Raw genomic sequence first — 20659 nt, 5'->3', positions numbered from 1 at the left:
ACACTTACGTAAACTTAACCATCTATTATAATAATTTTGACACTTATTTTTGAACGTTAAAATAGTTTCCGTGAGATAGGTAAATGTTGTCGCTGATTTTTCTGACGTACAAAAATTATGTTGAAAATTGACTTAATGTAACTAAGTAAAACACAAATTTATATAATTAAATATATTTATTTAACGACAAAAGTAGATGTTTAAAGGCGGGCGCGAATCCAAGCGTTGAATGAGGTCACTCTGGCGAAAGCGGCGGGTAAGCCTCGTGTGCAGCCGGCCCTAGCGCCGAAGGAAGTGATACCGATCTGTGTAGCAAGAGAATGTGTTAAAAATTGTAATTACCGAATGAGCTTGTCATGATACTTAAATATACGGCCATAGATTTCAAAACATAAAAACCAAATTTGGTCCAAGATCAACTTGAAGCTGTACCCCACTCTCGTGTCACTCGTATAAACATTATACATAATATAAATGTATATACAGAGTCGGTTCAGAAATGACGACGATACTACGAATTATAACTAAACAACAAAATACTGACCAGAGTGCCAGTGTTGCCTCTACCGATAGCGAGAGGACCACCGGAGTCGCCGCCGCAGGTGCTCCGACCGTTAGGGGTGGCGACACACAGGGTGGAAGAGATAATGGAATTAGTTCCGAAAGTGATGGCGCACACGGCGTTGGTGATTACTTGCAAGTTAACGTGACGCAGGTTGTTGCTGGTACCACTATCTGAGGAATGGATATTTAAGAGTTAGACAGTCATTTTATTTCTCAAATGTACAGCATTTACTGACTGATAATGGCCTTTGTAACTTACTGTCAGCGGTTCTACCGAATCCGGCGGCTGTGGCCCAGGTACCGACGTAGTTGTTACTGCCACTGGCGAGGTTGATGCGTTGAATATTGTCTAAAGGCAAAGAGTTACATATTTAAGTAAAAAAATAATAGAATAATCTAAATATAAATACGTGGAATGAAGAGGTAAGAAAGATTTGCTTACTGGTGAAAGCAACGTGTCCCATAACTATGATGGCAATATCGTTGTTAAGGGTATCCTCGTTATAGCTGGCGTGCATCTGGACGTTGTTGGTGTTCATACGAACTCCACCGGAGAAGAGACGGATAGAGCCTAAGACGACGGTGAATTGACGAGCTTGGACTCCACCATACCTCCAGCAATGAGCGGCGGTCACCGCCCTGTTGTTGGTAAGAAGGGAAGATCCGCAAACTGACTGTCTGCCGTCAGTCAAAGTGATGACCAGACCACCCTGAGATAACAATGTTTATTATAATATGAAAGAAAAACAGTTTTGCGAGTCATGAAATATATATGAATACCGCACGACTACGATATAACTTACCAAGTGAGGGTGTGCGCCGAGAGCAGACTCTTGTCCTCCAGTGATCCTGGAGCCGTCGAAGTCCTGAGCCTCCTCGGCGAGCTTGATGCGTGCAGCTTCTGGGATACCGATCTCTTCATGGTAGTTGGAGAAAAATTTCTCCTCAGCTGCGACAGCCAGGGCCAGGCCAACGACGACAAGCAGGAATTTCATGGTGGAAATCGTACTGAATTGTTCAGCAAAATAGATATCTTATATACTAATCAGTATCTTATCAATCCTCTGCCTGTCATGTATCATCAATCACTCAATTAGTATTAATTTGTTATTTCCTGTGGGGTTCGTCACAATTAATTTTTAATACGGTGCGATTATTAGGTTTTACGATACTTGTAACGATACTCGATATCTGTTCGATACGTTAAAACTCCGCTCGCTGCGTTTTAGGTCAGTGTGACGAACTTTTACGTATTTTGCTTCAACACGCTAAAATCGTCAGATACGTTGGTTACTTGAAATAATAATGTATCAGTGCAGTAGCGCCATAGCGTTCGATAGCATTACGGAGCATTGGCTTAAAATTCAAAATTAATTCAAATTTATTTTTCAAAAATTTTGTAAAAATAAAGGTGCCCGGTGACAATGATCATAGCCGTTACGAAACAAAAATCGAAATTCTTTTACGGTTTGCTTAATTACTTATTGCCCAATTAAATATTATTATATAAAAACAATCTGTTGGGAGAGAAAGAAGTTGTTAGGTAGATAATTATTTAATTATAAGTTACAATATATGTATGTTGGTGGGTCATACTGATTGTTAATACAAATACAAGATCTCAAATTAGTTTTAAAGTTTTTAAATATAGTTACAGTTAAACTCAGCTTGGGTCACTGGGGATAAAATTACGTTTGAATAATCAATTTATTATAATTTATCTTTACATATAGATAATACTTTAGCTCATTTTCGAAATAACCATCAAAATTATTTTACGGCTGACTCAATTACAATGAAATTAAAAATAATTTTAATTGATATGATAATGCTTGGTTCTTTTTATGTAATCGGAGGGCTTTTTTCTTGTGTTGCTCGATGTAAAAAATAACCTTACTAAAACGTATCTAACAGTTCTTTCTAGAACTATTTCTACGTATACTTTTAATACGAAGGAAATATCCGAAAGCGAACTAACCGAGTGGTTCTGAAAGATTTTTTTTTCTTCTAATATTATATAATTTGTGTTGGAAAAAGTTTTAAGTTTTTTAGTTGGTATTTTTTATATTTAACAGTGACAACCAAGAAAAGCAATGTATTTCATCAAATTTGTGATACTCACACTGTTGACGACGTCTTGATTGACATCGTTCGCAGACTCAGAATCTGTAATAACATTATACATAAATGCTTTAGTAACTCTATCTGCTCTTCACGCTTAAACCGTTGAACTGATTTAGGTGAAATTCATTTGGTATGGAGCTTGCGACCCGGGGAAAGACGTAGGCGATTGTTTTTAATTTAAAAACAGGGTTAAATTCAAATCAAATCAAAATATACTTTATTCAAGTAGGTTTTTACAAACACTTTTGAATCGTCATTTAACAAACTATTTAAAGTAAAGGTATCACCGGTTCGGAATGTAGATTCTACCGAGAAGAACCGGCAAGAATAAAAGTAGTTACTCTTTTTCAACATCTAAAAATACAGTCATGTTAGTTAAATACAATTATATATGTATGTTATGTCTCCTGCCTGGAAGTCAACAAGCATTAACTCCACGCTTTTTTATCATAAATATAATCTTATATCGAATAATATGCCTTCTTTACCAATGTATTTTTTACAAATGACTTGAATCTATGAAACGGCAAAGTTAAAAATGTCTGCGGAATTTTATTATAGAAGCGGATACCTCGCCCCAAGAATGATTTATTGACTTTGCGGAGTCGGAAACTTGGCGTTCTAAGTTTATCCTTACTTCTTGTGCACATACAATGATTGTCACTAATTTTATCAAAGTGATCAATGCTACTGTGAGTATACATAATATTGTTGTCAATATATTGTGACACAACAGTGAGTACTCCTACTTTGTTAAAGACATCCCGAAGAGTCTCTAGCTCCTAGATTATAAATAGACCGGATTGCTCTCTTTTGTATTGTGTAATTGGGGGTGACGCTTTGTGGGCTATAGGTAAATTTTTGTAAATGTCTCGCGGGTAACGTATTTACGCTAATATTCTATAGGCCGTACGACTAAGACTCCTGTAGAAATAGAGGAATTATTTGCTTTAAAGGATATTATAATGACTAGAGAACTAAAGACAAATTTTACGATTAGTTGTCACGATACTGTTAATCGAGGATTTCAATAGTTATCTTTGATATTCATTATGGGTACAATTGCGTTTTCAATGTCGACGAAACTATTATCGGAACATTGGAAGTAAAATTTAAGTATTCGGGCGGAATAGTGTTGTTTGTAAATAACCATTAATCAATATCTGTTTGATCGCGTTGTATAATAGAGCTTGAGTAAAAGATTAAAGATAACATTGATTGTATTTAAATAATAATGTATGTTGAGCGTTCGAGTCAACCGATGTAGTTATTCTATCTACCAATAGATGGCGTTGTGCCTTCAGTTAAATCGCGCTGTCAAGATAATCACGGATGTGCTTAAGAGATTTCTTAGTGTATTATTATTTCAAGTTTAAATATACGAGTTAAGTAAACGTGTGAGTTTTTCAATTTTAACATGGTGACGAAACCCGGGAAGTAAAGTGTAAGAAGTGAATAGTGGATTAGTGAATAGTAGTGAGAAGTGAGAATTGAGGATACGTGGGAAAGTGAACTCTAAGGTACAAACAAGTAAGTGTGTAAAAGACTTAGTAAAAATTAAATTATTTTGGACTTGTAAAAATTTCGTGCTCTCATTCAGTTGACTTAGGAAAAATTAAATCAGTTTGAACTTGTGAAAATTTCGTGATATTATAGACTTAGAATAATTTGTTATATTAAGGACTTGTAAAATTTTTGCGATCTTATTCATTGGAGTTAGACTTATTTGCAGCATCGTGGACTTAAAATAATTTGAATATAATTTGAAAAAATAAAAAAAAAACTGAAGTTTAACATTTTATACTGAATTAAAACTTAATAATTGTAAGCATTGAAAATAAACATGGAGAAGTTAATTAGAGGGCAACAAGAGTTATTTGATCAATTGATTAAAGCCGAACGTAATCTTAAGAAAGCTAATCAAGAGACACGAGCAAAATACAGTTATCTTGTGGCAAGAATGGAAGCTTTGTAGAAATTGGAAGAAGCTTTTAGCCAAAATCATCTTAAAATAATTACTAAAGCAACGGAGGAACAGTAAAGGAGTTAAAATATGTCAGAGATGAATATGCAAGATAAATTTCCAGAATTATTCATACAATACAAAGCTACTTTAAAAGAATACATTATTTTGGCAACACCACATACTGCAACATCTTCAATGGACACAAGAGAAATATCTTTGGCTACTTCAAAACTAAAACATTCCGAGGTGCATTTACCAAGAATACATCTTCCACACTTTTCTGGGAAATATACCGAGTGGCAATCCTTTTATGATATGTTCTCATCATTGATACATGAGAATAATACACTGCCTCCGGTTCAGAAGCTGCATTATTTAAAATCCAGTTTGTCAGGAGAGCCTGAAAGGCTACTGAGAAACTTTCCTACTACATCAGCTAATTATCAGGAAGCATGGGAACAATTATCTAAACGTTACAACAATAAGAAATATAATTGCAACGCGATTATGAAGACACTATTTGGACAAAAAATAATACCGCATGAATCAACAAATGCACTAAAACATTTACAACAACATCTTGTCTGAAAGCTCTTAATAATCTGAACATTAGCACTGATTAATGGGATCCGGTTATAATACATTTGGTGGTGTCTAAATTGGACCACGAGTCACTAAGACAGTGGGAGACTTATGTAAGTTCATCCGCAGATGATTTACCTAAATGGTCTCAGTTGCAACAATTTATCGAAACACGGTTCAGAACTTTAGAATTGCTCGAAACTGGTAAGCAAATAAATAAAAACATGATTCAATCAAGACCATCTCATCAACCGGTAAAGACTAAGTCATTTCATTCAGCACTTGAAGTAAAAAATCCTTCATCAGAGCCGACATGTGCAATGTGTAATGGTCCACATTTTGTGTATTACTGTGTTCAGTTCAAAAAACAATTTTAAAGAGGCAGCAGATAGCACAAGCAAAGAGACTTTGCTTCAATTGTCTGGCGCCAACACATTCTGTATGTAAATGTCATCAAAACACGTCATGCCACAAGTGTGGCAAAAAGCATCACACTTTGCTTCACTTTGAGAAGGAAGACAAAGAGGCCTATTACACTCTGAGACAAAATGAACAAAACAAGAGAGAATCTGAACAACGTGACCGAGAAACGACTTCAGAGACAAACGTAGCAGCAAATTTTCAAGAAGAGATATAAAAACATAACGTGTTACTAGCAACAGCAGTTGTAAAGTCTAAATCTAAAAACGGTTGTTTTGTCATCAGAGCATTACTTGATTAAGGCTCACAAGCCTGTTTTGTTAGCGAACATATTGTGCAATTGTTAACGTACGTAACGTAAATGTACAAATGTAAATGGTAAAGTGTCTTGTTTGGGAGATGGTCATCTTAATATTAAACACGCAGTAAATATAGAAATTGAATCGCGTTACGAACCTGTTGAACAGTATCGAGAAAAGATTAACAGAAGAAGAAAAACTATGTGAGAAATTGTATGAAGAAACTACTTCAAGACGAGAAGATGGCAAATTTGTTGTCAGATTACCATTTAAAACACTTGATCCACAATGTCAGTATGGTCAGTCATATGATAAAGCAATCAACAAGTTACTTTCGTTGGAGAAACGATTAAGTAAGAATCCTACGCTTTCAAACGAGTACAAACAAGTTCTAGAAAAATATGCTACACTAAACCACATGAAACAAGTGAGTAGTGATGATATTAACAATCTTAAGTGTGTCTACCTTCCTCATCATGCTGTAGTGAGAGAAGACAAACAAACGACAAAAGTCAGAGTGGTCTTTAACGCATCTAATAAAGGCGTAAACAATATGTCTTTAAATGATGACCTTATGATAGGTCCTAAACTCCAACAGGATTTGCGACTTTTGTTACTAAGGTGGCGCAAACATCCAATAGCTATAATTGCAGATATTGTAAAAATGTATCGGCAGGTATATGTCCACGAAGACGACACTGATTTCCAAAGAATATTGTGGAGACCTAATTGTGAGGTACCAGTACAACACTTCAAATTGTTAACATTAACATTTGGTACGGTTTGTGCCCTATATCTAGCAGTTAAGACCTTACAAACATTACCAGCTCTGGAAAATGATAAGTTCCCAGTAGCTGCGCACATTACTAAAAATGATTATTATGTTGATGATTTGATGACAGGGTGTGAAACAGAGACAGAAGCTTTACAAATTTACGAAGAGATGAATGAGCTTATGAATGCTGGTGGGTTTGAACTTCAAAAATGGAGTAGCAGCAATCAACATTTTGTAAATTATATCGAGCAAAATAAGGTGAGCACTGTGAAGTCTCTGACAATAGAAAGTGATGGTATGATGAAGGTTTTAGGAATTAAATGGAACAGGTTAACAGATAATTTTGAGTATGTAGTAAATTTGATTGATACCAAAGAGCCTATTACAAAACGAACGGTTTTATCAGATATAGCTAGACTTTATGACCCTATTGGTAGGATTTCCCCAGTAGTAATTACAGCGAAAATTTTCATTCAAAAATTGTGGAAAGAGCACCTTGAGTGGGACGATAAATTACCCAAAAAACTATTATTAGAGTGGCTACACTACAAGGATGAGTTGCGTAATATTAAGAATATTTTGATGCCACGGTGGCTTTGCTGTACTAAAAAATGTAAACTGGAACTTCATGCGTTTTCTGATGCATCACATATGGCATATGCAGCTGTAGTTTATTTGAGACAACACAACGAAATACACGTAAACCTTGCCACTGCCAAAACTAAAGTTGTGCCAATCGAGAAAGAGGTATCTATACCCAGATTAGAACTTTGTGGAGCAACTTTAGCTGCAAAACTATTACACGAAGTTTCTCAAGTGATGGAAATACCCAAAAGTGACATGTTCGCATGGACGGATTCAATCGTTGTATTAGCATGGCTACGAGGACCTGTGAATCGATGGGTGACGTATGTGAGTGACCGAGTGTCACATATTCTTACAATCATGAACCATGAGCAGTGGGGACACGTGCCAACTAATGTCAATCCTGCTGACTGCGCATCACGAGGATTGAAGCCAATGGCATTGAACAACTACGATCTGTGGTGGCACGGCCATGATTTTTTATCTGAATTTAACATTAAAGTTAAAAAGCCCGATCTAATTGACACTAACGAAGAAGAACGAGTTAAGTCATTTATGGTAATGGAAAAGCGGGTAAATTTTGAATGGATGAAGTTTTCTGAATTAAATAAATTATTAAGGGTGATTTCATTATGCCGAAGATTTCTTAAAGTACGGCTGCCATTTGAGAAAAGAAAAGATTTTTATAAATTTATAACACCTGATGAAATTGAACAATCTTTAAAATTTTGTATTAAACAAGCTCAAGAGTATGAGTTTGAGGAAGAAATACAGAGTTTAAAGACAAAAGGTTGTGTAGCTAAACGAAGCATGCTGTACACTCTCTGCCCGTTTTTAGATAAAAATGGGATCGTACGAGTGGGTGGACGTTTGAGTCGATCTGAGGTGAGCTACGACCAGAAGCATCCCATTATTTTGCCGGCTAAGATTCATCTTAGTCAGCTAATAGAGGCAAATGCTCATTTGAAGACTCTATGGCGGGCCACAACTAATAATGAGTTACTTGAGAAGTAAATTCTGGATATTGAGAGCACGTGAAATGGTAAAAAGGTACTATCGAAGCTGCGTCATTTGTTTAAGATATTCTAAAGCGGCGGCAACACAGTTGATGGGACAGTTACCAGAAGCCAGATTAAAACCTAGTCCCCCGTTTAAGACCTCTGGAGTGAACTATGCAGGTCCTATTAACATACGGTTTTCGCCCGGACGAGGAGCTAAATCCTACAAGGGATACATTTGTTTGTTCGTCTGTATGGTGACTCGCGCATTCCACCTCGAAGCTGTTTCCGATTTAACAGCTAAAGGTTTCATGGCAGCATTTAGGAGGTTTATTTCTCGACGAGGCCATTGCAGCGATCTTTACAGCGACAACGGAACTAATTTTTTTGGATCAGACGCCATGTTGCGTAATATGTTTAAAGGAGCTAAGTCAGAATTATCGAATGAAATAGCATGGAACGAATTGGCATTTTATTCCCCCGAGTGCACCTAATTTTGGAGGATTATGGTAGGCGGGTGTACGATGTGCTAAAGCTCATTTAAAGCGAGTCGTGGGGGATACAACTTTGACGTTTGATGAATTTTCTACTTTGTTAGCTCAAATTGAGGCTTGCTTAAACTCACGTCCTTTAAGTGTTCTCAGTGATAACCCCAACGACCCTCTGCCATTGACACCTGGTCATTTCTTAATTGGTGAATCCTTATTAAATATTAATGATGTTGATTATTCTGATCAAAATGTAACAGGTTTAGATAGATGGAAAATTATTCAAAAAATGGTAAATTTATTTTGGAAAAGATGGTCAAAGGAATTTTTATGTAATTTAAATCAAAGAAATAAATGGTGTAGTAAAAAAACCTGAACTAGACGTAGGAGATGTAGTTATTGTTAAAGATGATAATATACTACCCGCCAAATGGCTTTTAGGCAAAGTAATCGATAAGTATGCCGACCCTGATAATGTAACTCGAGTAGTAACCTTAAAATGTAAAAGAGGATTGCTTAAGCGCCCGATTAGTAAACTGTGTCTCTTAACAAAACCACATTGTCACGGTGGGCGGAAATTTTTATAAAATTGTAGTACTCCATTTATATTGTGATTTATGTTCTTTTTTTTCGTGTCTAAGCTTACTTTATTGCAATTTGTAATTAGTGTATCAGATTATTTTCCTTATTATGCTGTAAAGGACCAAGTCCTTGGTGGGCGGAATGAGTAAAAGATTAAAGATAACATTGATTGTATTTAAATAATAATGTATGTTGTGCGTTCGAGTCAACCAATGTAGTTATTCTATCTACCAATAGATGGCGTTGTGCCTTCAGTTAAATCGCGCTGTCAAGATAATCACGGATGTGCTTAAGAGATTTCTTAGTGTATTATTATTATTTCAAGTTTAAATATACGAGTTAAGTAAACGTGTGAGTTTTTCAATTTTAACAGAGCTATATGCAAATCGCACGGAATACGTATACCTAAGGTTTGTTGGTCCTTATTACTTCTTCCATTGCAACAGGCTATTAGGGTAGGGCAGTCCTTTAGGGCAAAAACAGACAAATAGAATATATATGATAAAATGGCAAGTCATAAGATTTGTTTGATGGTTTATTTACATTATGCGGTATCTTATACATACATATGCATCAATTTAAATTATGAGACATTTTATCAATTTTTGAACAGATTTCATGGCGCGTCTCCAAACTACTAAACAATATATATTTACTTTACAAAATGCCATCACACTACGGTTACTATTTTTCATATTTTAATATTTGTTGACCGTGGCCTTGCTAGCGTTATAGGAGTTTATTATAAAAATAAAAAAGTGACTTATGTCCTTTCTTGGTGTTCGAGCACTTAAGTAAACTTAACTATTTATTATAAAAAAATTGACACTTATTTTTGAACATTAAAATAGTTTCCGTGAGATAAGTAAATGTTGTCGCTGTTTTTTCTGACGTACAAAAATGATGTTGAAAATTGACTTAATGTAACTAAGTAAAGCACAAATTTATATAATTAAATATATTTATTTAACGACAAAAGTAGATGTTTAAAGGCGGGCGCGAATCCAAGCGTTGAATGAGGTCACTCTGGCGAAAGCGGCGGGGAAGCCTCGTGTGCAGCCGGCCATAGCGCCGAAGGAAGTGATACCGATCTGTGTAGCAAGAGAATGTGTTAAAAATTGTAATTACCGAATGAACTTGTCATGATACTTAAATATACGGCCATAAATTTCAAAACATAAAAACCAAATTTGGTCCAAGATCAACTTGAAGCTGTACCCCACTCTCGTGTCACTCGTATAAACATTATACATAATATAAATGTATATACAGAGTCGGTTCAGAAATGACGACGATACTACGAATTATAACTAAACAACAAAATACTGACCAGAGTGCCAGTGTTGCCTCTACCGATAGCGAGAGGACCACCGGAGTCGCCGCCGCAGGTGCTCCGACCGTTAGGGGTGGCGACACACAGGGTGGAAGAGATAATGGCATTAGATCCGTAAGTGTTGGCGCACACGGCGTTGGTGATTACTTGCAAGTTAACGTCACGCAGGTTGTTGCTGGTACCACTATCTGAGGAATGGATATTTAAGAGTTAGACAATCATTTTATTTCTCAAATGTAAAGCATTTCGACTGATAATGGCCTTTGTAACTTACTGTCAGAGGTTCTACCGAATCCGGCGGCTGTGGCCCAGGTACCGACGTAGTTGTTACTGCCACTGGCGAGGTTGATGCCTTGAATATTGTCTAAAGGCAAAGAGTTATATATTTAAGTAAAACAAATAATGGAATAATTTAAATATAAATACGTGGAATGAAGAGGTAACAAAGATTTGCTTACTGGTGAAAGAAACGTGTCCCATAACTATAATGGCAACATCGTTGTTAAGGGTTCCCTCGTTGTAGCTGGCGTGCATCTGGACGTTGTTGGTGTTCATACGAACTCCACCGGAGAAGAGACGGATAGAGCCTAAGACGACGGTGAATTGACGAGCTTGGACTCCACCATGCCTCCAGCAATGAGCGGCGGTCACCGCCCTGGTGTTGGTGAGAAGGGAAGATCCGCAAACTGACTGTCTGCCGTCAGTCAAAGTGATGACCAGACCACCCTGAGATATCAATGTTTATTATAATATGAAAGAAAAACAGTTTTGCGAAGCATGAAATATATATGAATATCGCACGACTACGATATAACTTACCAAGTGAGGGTGTGCGCCGAGAGCAGACTCTTGTCCTCCAGTGATCCTGGAGCCGTCGAAGTCCTGAGCGTCCTCAGCGAACTTGATGCGTGCAGCTTCTGGGATACCGATCTCCTCATGGTAGCTGGAGAAGATTTGCTCCTCAGCTGCGACAGCCAGGGCCAGGCCAACGACGACAAGCAGGAATTTCATGTTGGAAGTAGTACTGAATCGTTCAGTGAAAAAACGTAGTTTAAATAGGAAACAATTTAATCTTATCTTACTAATTTTGTTATCGTTTTAATATTGATCAATTGAAGCAATTTTAATTTAAGAGGTGAACGTCACACTGTAGCTAAAACGTTGCGATTGATCCCAATTTAAATTAATCTGAACGATGACTTTTATCGCACGTTAGCTATTTGACGTACATAACGAGATTACTGTATAGACATAAAACATATTTTTCTCATTATGAAAGCATGTATTTTTACGTTGTTCAAATCAAATCAAATCAAATCAAAAATCTTTATTCAATATAGAAGTGTTTACACTTGCTTATTGATTGTCAAAAATCTACCACCGGTTCGGAATTTAGCACCTCGGACCTGAGAAGAACCGGCGAAAGAAATTCAGCGGGATATTTTTTTTTTTTTCCATTTTGCATGTACAATAATAATTATATTTTAGTTATTTGAAACAGCCTGGAGGCGATCATTTCATTCCCAAGGTGTGCAGTCAACTAAAAAGTCATTAGTGTTGTAATATCCTTTAGCACACAAACGCTCTTTAACGATTCTTTTGAATTTTATAATTGAATAATTTTGAACGTTTTCTGGGATCCTGTTGTAAAAACGTATACATTGCCCCAAAAAAGAGTTACTAACCCTGTGTAATCGGGTACTTGGAGTAACAAGTTTATTCTTGTTCCTAGTGTTAATAGAATGTACGTCACAATTTCTGGGAAAATCGTTTATGTTTTTGCGTACATACATAACATTATCAAAAACAAATTGAGAAGCGACAGTCATTATTTTAATTTCTTTAAATTTATCTCTTAACGAATCTTTTGGGCCCAGGTTATAAATTGCACGAATAGCCCTCTTCTGCAGTACAAAAATAGTATTAATGTCAGCTGCATTACCCCAGAGTAGGATGCCATACGACATTATACTGTGGAAATAACTGAAGTACACAAGGCGAGCCGTATCCACATCAGTCAAAAGTCTAATTTTTTTTACCGCATAGGCTGCAGAGCTGAGTCTATTCGCCAACTTATTTATATGGGGGCCCCATTGGAGCTTAGAGTCTATTGTCATACCAAGGAACTCTGTTGATTCTAAAACATCTAATGCTTCCCCGTTTAAGCGTACACTCGTTTTGACACATCTTACATTGGGAGTAGTGAATTTAATACATTTAGTCTTTTTACTATTTAACATTAAATTATTAACACTAAACCAATTTACTATTTCAGAGAGAGTATTGTTCACATCGTCATATATTGAAAGACGTCTTTTTATTTTAAAAATTAAAGAAGTATCATCAGCAAACAATACTATCTCGAGTTTATCACCTAGGAGATGTGGCAGGTCATTTATATAAACAAGGAAGAGGAATGGTCCAAGAATTGATCCTTGAGGGACCCCCACAGTAACTGGAGACCCGGGAGATCTCTTTCCATTTACATCAACCCTCTGAATCCGATTGCTCAGATACGAAATCAGAAGACTGAGTGCAGTGTCCCTAATTCCATAATGACGTAGCTTCCTGACCAAAGTTTCGTGTTGCACGCAATCAAAGGCCTTAGATAAATCACAAAATATCCCTAAGGCATCCTGTGACTCCTCCCAGGCCCTGTAAATATTTTTAACGAGCTCAACACCAGCGTCAGTTGTCGAGCGACCCCTTGTAAATCCAAATTGTTTCTTGTGTAGCAACTTGTTATTGTTAAAATGTACTAGCATTTGATTTAGTAATAACTTTTCAAAGATCTTGTTAAGAGTTGGTAGTACAGAGATGGGCCTATAGTTGTTGGGGTCTGATGTACTACCTGACTTAAATATTGGTAATACTCTACTATGTTTCATGAGGTCAGGAAACACGCCACTAAGGACACATTTATTAAATATAGTGACAATGTAGGGTGCGATTACATCAATTATTGAATTGACTACCTTGACAGAGATCCCCCACAGATCGGCCGTTTTCTTAATATCTAGTGATCTGAAGGAACTTATTACATCACTTACACTTACTGTATTAAATTTAAAGCTAATATTACATTTTTCCACGTGGTTTTTTAATAATGATTCAGCAACGGTAGGAGAGGAATTTAATGAGTTAGTAGTCGAAAATGGAATGTCAGCAAAAAATTTTTCAAAAACAGTTGCAACATCCCGATTTGAGGAAAATAAATTGTTGTCAATAGATAAGCTAAAGTCGGAGATGTTATTTTTGACTCTTCCAGTTTCACAATTAATAATTTTCCATGTCATTTTAATTTTATCAGGTGCGTCAATAATTTTTTTTTTTATATGCAATGATTTAGCTGTATGACATACACGTTTGAACAGTTTAGAGTAGGCACTAACATAACTGATAAATGAAAAAGACCGGTTGTATGATCTTTCACTATAAAGTTCATACAACCTCTGCCTACTCTTGTGAATTCCGACAGTCGCCCAATCATTAAATTTAAGAAAATTCCTAGAATAGACTGTCTTGGAAGTAAATGTGGCATTAAATTCTGTTTTAATTAATTTAAAAAAATTGTTATAAAGCTCATTAGAATTATCATTTAATTGTAAATATGAGAGCTTTGCCATGATATTACTTCTGAACTTCTCAATTCGATACAAATTGATTGGAACAAATGTCTGTTTTAAATCCTTAGCATTATTTTTTATTTGGGAATTAAATGAAGCCAACTGTCCACAATGATCAGAACTTAACATATTTATAATACATTTATGATTAGGTACACAGTTGGTAAATATGTTGTCAATACATGTTGCAGTGGATTCAGTGATTCTAGTTGGCTCTAAGAATAAGTTAATGAGGTTATTTGAATATAATAATGATCTGAATCTAATACTTGTGCTATAGTTTTCTAATAAGTTTATGTTAAAGTCACCACAAATAAAAATATATTTACTTGATCCAGATAATTTCAATAATGCACTTTCCAATATTTTCTCAAATGCTTCATATAACCCGCTAGGAGGTCTGTATACGCATACAACAATGACATGCTCAAGCTCTGCACAGGCTATTTCAATAGTCTGCTCAATAGAAAGGCTCACAACATCCTTACGTTCTTTAAATTTTAGATTTTTGTTAATAAGTATTAATGAGCCACCACGTATAGCTTTTTTTCTACTGAACATACTAGCCATCTGGTGACCACTGAAATTAAACATAAACTGATAATTTACAAGCCAATGTTCTGTTATACATAAAATATCAATGGCATTACTGTTCGAAAGTAAAGCTGTCATTTAGTAGTATTGCGTTCGAGATTACAACGTTGTAACGAAAATATGGAGTGCGTCTGAAGAACTTTTATGATAGTGTACGAAAACGAATTAGCTCTTTCCAAATATTCGGTTTTTCCGGAGTAATTATTCAAAGATATTTAGCGATAATAACTTAGTGAGTTAGCAGTACTCTTATAAAGATTTAAGACTATAAATTTGGGGCCACTTTGAGTTTATTCAAAAATGTAACGTTAAATTTGGACTTGCTTGTTTACTTGCTACAATATTTTTATTGTATCAAGTAATACTACAACATTATTGCTCGCTGTCTTAACAGGCGGATATGTAGTGATTCAAACAGCTATGTTTTCTATAACTGTGAAGTATGACTTTCGTCTCTGGAATAAATGCCAGTGAAAATCTGCTTTTCATATACTAACGCAATAGCCGTGTTTCTATTGCTTTCGCTTGCTACAAAATGTCTGACTTTTAAACTGCGGATAGATTTATTAATCAGATTCTTTCACCATTTTATTGATATACTACTTAGTTCTTGAAGTTCGTGCGATGGACAGAATTTTGACTGGAATCCGTATTTTATATTTTTCTCTGTATATCATTTTTATTTTCTGTTTGCTTAGTTTTTCTACATAAAAAAGTAAAGTGAAGTCCCGCTGCTCTCCCCTCCCTTTAGAGGAAAATTTTGGGAACCTGCTCCACCACGCTGCTCCAATGCGGGCTGTTTAATATACATGTGGCAGAATTTGGGTTTAAAGAATTTATTCTCAAAAAGACAGATTCACTTACATGAGAACAATATGTTAAACGTAACAATAAAAATATTCGCCGTATAGGTACTTAGTTAACGGAATAGAATATAATTAAATCGCTGTATATATATATTAATCGCTACAGAAGTGGGTATTCTCTAAAATATATTTTTAGAGTTGAGACTTAAACCCGTTAACTGTGTTTACATGTTTTATAAACGTCAAATCTGAATGTATCGATTTATTAATATATTTTCTAATAAGAATACAAGAATTATATACATGGTGGATATTGAAAAAGTCTTTTTAATTAATTGATTTTGTTTTCTTTGAAGTTCTTGCAGTTTTGTTTTTCGAGTATTACCCCATATTTCTATTAAATACAATAAATGCGATTTTACTAGACAATTGGAGATGTTATACTTTAGTTTTTTTGTTATGCATTTTGAAATATTTGTTAATGACCCAATTATAGAAGAAAGTTTTTTATGTAGTCTACTTGATATTTAAAAGTTAAGTGATTGTCCATTCGTAAACCTAAACATTTTTCACAGTTGGAAAATTGTCAACATTTAATGGATCATGCGGTGCAATCATTTTATTTTTAGTTTTAAATACAATGTAACAAGTTTTGGAAGCGTTAATAGTTAAAACATTATGATTAAACCATTTATGCAGAACATTTAGATCATGTTGAGCTTGAGAATTTTTCATTTATGTTACTAAACAGGTGTCATCTGCGTACAAAGTAAGATGACCATTTAGTTTCAAAGTTGCAATATTGTTCACATAATTTAAAAAGATAAGTGGTCCCAAAATTGAGCCCTGTGGGTCTCCACAGGTGACAGGCAAAGCACTACTTTGTATATCATCAATTTTGACGATCTGCAATCTGTTTATTAGGTATGATTTTAACATTTACAACCGTACAGCACCTTTGATACCTATGTTTTGAAGTTTATGTAGTAAAAGTTTATGACTTACGGTATTGAAGGCTTTTTTAAGTCGATAAATACGCCCAGAGCTATGTTCTTTTTATCTAGGTTCTGTCTTTTTTTTGTTACTAGATCTACAGTTGCAGCAGTGGTGTTACTTCTAGCTCTAAAACGGTATTGTCGTTCAGAGATCAAATCAAAATATTCCAAATACGTTATTAAGCGGATGTGAATTAACTTTTCTACTTTTTTTGAGAGAACAGGTAGCACAGATATTGGACGATAGTTATCTGGGTCTATTAAAAATCCAGATTTGTATATAGGTGTTAGTTTTGCGATCTTTAATGAGTCTGGGAATATTCCTTCAGACACAAGCTTGATAAAACAGTATGCCAGATATTTTGATATAAAATTACATAAACATTTTAATACTTTTATGCTAATCTTGTCTATGCCACTACTTGCATTCGAATCTAGATCCCTTATCAGTCTTACAATCTCACCGGAATTACACGGTTTGAATGTTAGAAGTTCATGATGTTCATTGATTGTATTAATCGGGTTTAGGATGCTGTGGTATTGTGTTGGTATTCTTTTTGCTAAGAGGGAACCTATTGTTGCGAAATGTTTGTTAAAAACGTTACAAATATCGTTTGTATATATAATTTTAGCTATGTTATTATCAAATGATTTTTTTATTTCGATATGAGTAAGCCTTAGATTACAAATTTCTGTTTTTATTGTTCCAATAGAGTCATTCATTTAAACCATCATTTGCGAATTAGTCGCTACATATGTTTCCAGGAGTGTTGTAATGTGGGTTAATTCGCTGCGTTATGAGTTTAATCTTCCGAGCATTGACATTCCTGATCAGCTGTTTTTCGTTTACTGCGAAATGTTATTTGCGAACCAGGAATATCTATCAAAAGTGCACGTGGACTTTTGATTGACATTTAACACCTGCTTCCATATAAACTGTCCCCTATTTAAGCCTCTTACGGGATAAGTATTTAGAACCGCTTTAACGTCTGTCCCTTACTCTTAAATAGTAGCCTAAAAAATCGATTTTCATTTTTCTACTAAAGATGTTCCGACTAGTCGGCGACTATTCGACAAAAAGTGCCGATTTGCTTCTTTTATTATATATGTATATATATTTTGATAAAATGTGTACAGGAGAAATTACATTATTTTATGAGTCGACCGACTAGTCGGTCTCTGTACAATCGATTAATCGGTTAGTCGGCCAAAGTTATAATCGGCATCTCTCTAATTTCTACCGGTCAAAGTAAAGTAACGACATAAATTTACACTTTTTTTACATCGTATATATTGAATATGTAACAAAACCCGTCACTATATTTTCTGTAATATTCAAGGATAAGTGATTAACATTAACAAAACTTGTCATTTCGATCAGCGAGTATAATGCACGGTGCATTATATTGGAGTACTACTGCAGTATGCCGAAAGGAGAGAAAATAAGACACAGCTTGAAGAAATTATTTTTTGAATTATTTTATATTTATTATCAAATAGCACTTACAAAATTATTTTCATTACTTAGCATACGCTGTAAATAAATGCAACAGTCCGGTATTTTGAATAGCAACATTCAATAAATAGGCGGTATGCTTATTATAGACGGGCATTGATCCAGGAGTTGAATGAGGTCACTCTGGCGAAGCCGGCAGGTAAGCCTCGGGAGCAGCCGGCCCTGGAGCCGAAGGAGGTGATACCGATCTGTGTAGGAATAGAACTCGTTATAGAATGACGATCTCAGGATAAAACTTTAGAAAAGTTTATGTGATTCACTTATGTGAAGCGCATTTTAAGTAGGTAAACAACAAAACACTGACCAGAGTACGGCTAGTTCCGCTGCCGATGGCTAGAGGACCACCGGAGTCTCCGCCGCAGGTGCTCTGACCACCGGTGGTGGCGGTACACAAGGTGGAGGCGATAATGACATCGGATCCGAAAGTGTTGGCGCACACGGCGTTGGTGATTACTTGCATGTTAACGTGACGCTTTTCCTGGCTGTTGCTGATGCCAACATCTGAGGAATGGATATTTAAGAGTTAGACTGATTTGAACTGATACCAACGTCTGTTATCAGATAGTTTTTAAGGGATAAGTTGATATTCCAAAATGTAATATATTAGACTGTTGATGGTAATTGCAACTTACTGTCAGCGGTTCTACCGAATCCGGCTGCCGTGGCCCAGGTACCGGCGTAGTTGTTACTGCCGCTGGCGATGGCGATGCGTTGGATGACGTCTAAAATAGGGTAACACAATTAACTACGGTAAAGTTATATCTGTGTTTATGCGATGCGATGAATATAAAGATTCCGGTTGAAATGGACTACGAAGTAATAAAGTGATTGCTTACTGGTGTAACTGATGTGACTCGTGACTATGATCGCGATATCGTTTGCAAGACGATCTTCGTTGTAGCTGGCGTGCATCTGGACGTTGTTGGAGTTGACGCGAAGGCCACCGGAGAAGAGACGGACAGAGCCTAGGACGACGGTGAAAATACGAGCCTGTACTCCACCATGCCTCCAGCAGTGAGCAGCAGTCACCAGTCTGGTGTTGGTGAGAAGGGAAGATCCGCAAACTGACTGTCTGCCGTCAGTCAAAGTGATGACCAGACCACCCTGAGATATCAATGTTTATTATAATATAAAAGAAAAACAGTTTTGCCCGGGCATGAAAGATATGGCACGACTAAGATATAGCTTACCAAGTGAGGGTGTGCGCCAAGAGTAGATATTTGTCCGCCTACGATCCTGGAGCCGTCGAAGTCCTGAGCGTCCTCAGCGAACTTGATGCGTGCAGCTTCTGGGATACCGATCTCCTCATGGTAGTTGGAGAAGATTTGCTCCTCAGCTGCGACAGCCAGGGCCAGGCCAACGACGACAAGCAGGAATTTCATGTTGGAAGTAGTACTGAATCGTTCAGTGAAAAAACGTAGTTTAAATAGGAAACAATTTAATCTTATCTTACTAATTTTGTTATCGTTTTAATATTGATCAATTGAAGCAATTTTAATTTAAGAGGTGAACGTCACACTGTAGCTAAAACGTTGCGATTGATCCCAATTTAAAGTAATCTGAACGATGACTTTTATCGCACGTTAGCTATTTGACGTACATAACGAGATTACTGTATAGACATAAAACATATTTTTCTCATTATGAAAACATGTATTTTTACGTTATTCGAAAGTAAAGCTGTCATTTAGTAGTATTGCGTTCGAGATTACAGCGTTGTAACGAAAATATGGAGTGCGTCTGAAGAACTTTTATGATAGTATACGAAAACGAATTAGCTCTTTCCAAATATTCTGTTTTTCCGCAGTAATTATTCAAAGATATTTAGCGATAATAACTTAGTGAGTTAGCAGTACTCTTATAAAGATTTAAGACTATAAATTTGGGGCCACTTTAAGTTTATTCAAAAATGTAACGTTAAATTTGGACTTGCTTGTTTACTTGCTACAATATTTTTATTGTATCAAGTAATACTACAACATTATTGCTCGCTGTCTTAACAGGCGGATATGTAGTGATTCAAACAGCTATGTTTTCTATAACTGTGAAGTATGACTTTCGTCTCTGGAATAAATGCCATTGAAAATCTGCTTTTCATATACTAACGCAATAGCCGTGTTTCTATTGCTTTCGCTTGCTACAAAATGTCTGACTTTTAAACTGCGGATAGATTTATTAATCAGATTCTTTCACCATTTTTTTGATATACTACTTAGTTCTTGAAGTTCGTGCGATGGACAGAATTTTGACTGGAATCCGTATTTTATATTTTTCTCTGTATATCATTTTTATTTTCTGTTTGCTTAGTTTTTCTACATAAAAAAGTAAAGTGAAGTCCCGCTGCTCTCCCCTCCCTTTAGAGGAAAATTTTGGGAACCTGCTCCACCACGCTGCTCCAATGCGGGC

General features: G+C 35.9%; 3 protein-coding genes across 6 annotated transcripts in view; 1 reads left to right on the top strand and 2 right to left on the bottom strand.

The window, feature by feature from the left end:
* Positions 1–20659, top strand: part of Garz (gartenzwerg) — a 97801-nt gene that overhangs the window by 41016 nt on the left and 36126 nt on the right. The window lies entirely within an intron of this gene.
* On the bottom strand, positions 165–19666 carry LOC135193730 (collagenase-like). Of its 4 annotated transcripts, none has more exons than XM_064217456.1 (5): positions 11536–11751; positions 11175–11442; positions 824–913; positions 545–735; positions 165–305 (listed from the first exon to the last, which is right to left on the bottom strand). In XM_064217456.1, the coding sequence occupies exons 1-5, from the start codon at positions 11725–11727 to the stop codon at positions 201–203; spliced, it is 846 nt and encodes a 281-aa protein (XP_064073526.1). In that variant the 5' UTR covers positions 11728–11751; the 3' UTR covers positions 165–200. The 4 variants fall into 4 exon arrangements, with proteins under 4 accessions (XP_064073526.1, XP_064073525.1, XP_064073524.1 ...); XM_064217455.1 differs by lacking the exons at positions 165–305; positions 545–735; positions 824–913 and adding exons at positions 10334–10474; positions 10714–10904; positions 10991–11080; XM_064217454.1 differs by lacking the exons at positions 165–305; positions 545–735; positions 824–913; positions 11175–11442; positions 11536–11751 and adding exons at positions 10355–10474; positions 18558–18754; positions 18886–18975; positions 19090–19357; positions 19444–19666.
* On the bottom strand, positions 936–1568 carry LOC135193750 (collagenase-like). The gene is made up of 2 exons (XM_064217560.1): positions 1368–1568; positions 936–1274 (listed from the first exon to the last, which is right to left on the bottom strand). Exons 1-2 carry the CDS (start codon positions 1557–1559, stop codon positions 936–938), a joined length of 531 nt encoding a protein of 176 aa, XP_064073630.1. The 5' UTR covers positions 1560–1568.

This window comes from Vanessa tameamea, chromosome 17 (assembly GCF_037043105.1).
Source record: "Vanessa tameamea isolate UH-Manoa-2023 chromosome 17, ilVanTame1 primary haplotype, whole genome shotgun sequence".
NCBI classification, from domain to species: domain Eukaryota; kingdom Metazoa; phylum Arthropoda; class Insecta; order Lepidoptera; family Nymphalidae; genus Vanessa; species Vanessa tameamea.
The sequence above is the reverse complement of the archived record's forward strand: the minus strand, read 5'-3'. Positions and strand labels throughout refer to the sequence as shown.

Excerpts from the sequence above, each read along its gene's own strand:
- LOC135193750 (XM_064217560.1), bottom strand. The coding sequence starts at position 1,559 with ATGAAATTCCTGCTTGTCGTCGTTGGCCTGGCCCTGGCTGTCGCAGCT. Across the intron at positions 1,275-1,367 it reads TCGGCGCACACCCTCACTTG|GGTGGTCTGGTCATCACTTT; the intron begins GTAAGTTATATC and ends TTGTTATCTCAG.
- LOC135193730 (XM_064217454.1), bottom strand. The coding sequence starts at position 19,635 with ATGAAATTCCTGCTTGTCGTCGTTGGCCTGGCCCTGGCTGTCGCAGCT. Across the intron at positions 18,976-19,089 it reads GAGTCACATCAGTTACACCA|ACGTCATCCAACGCATCGCC; the intron begins GTAAGCAATCAC and ends ACCCTATTTTAG. Across the intron at positions 10,475-18,557 it reads GCGGAACTAGCCGTACTCTG|ATCGGTATCACTTCCTTCGG; the intron begins GTCAGTGTTTTG and ends CTTGCTACACAG.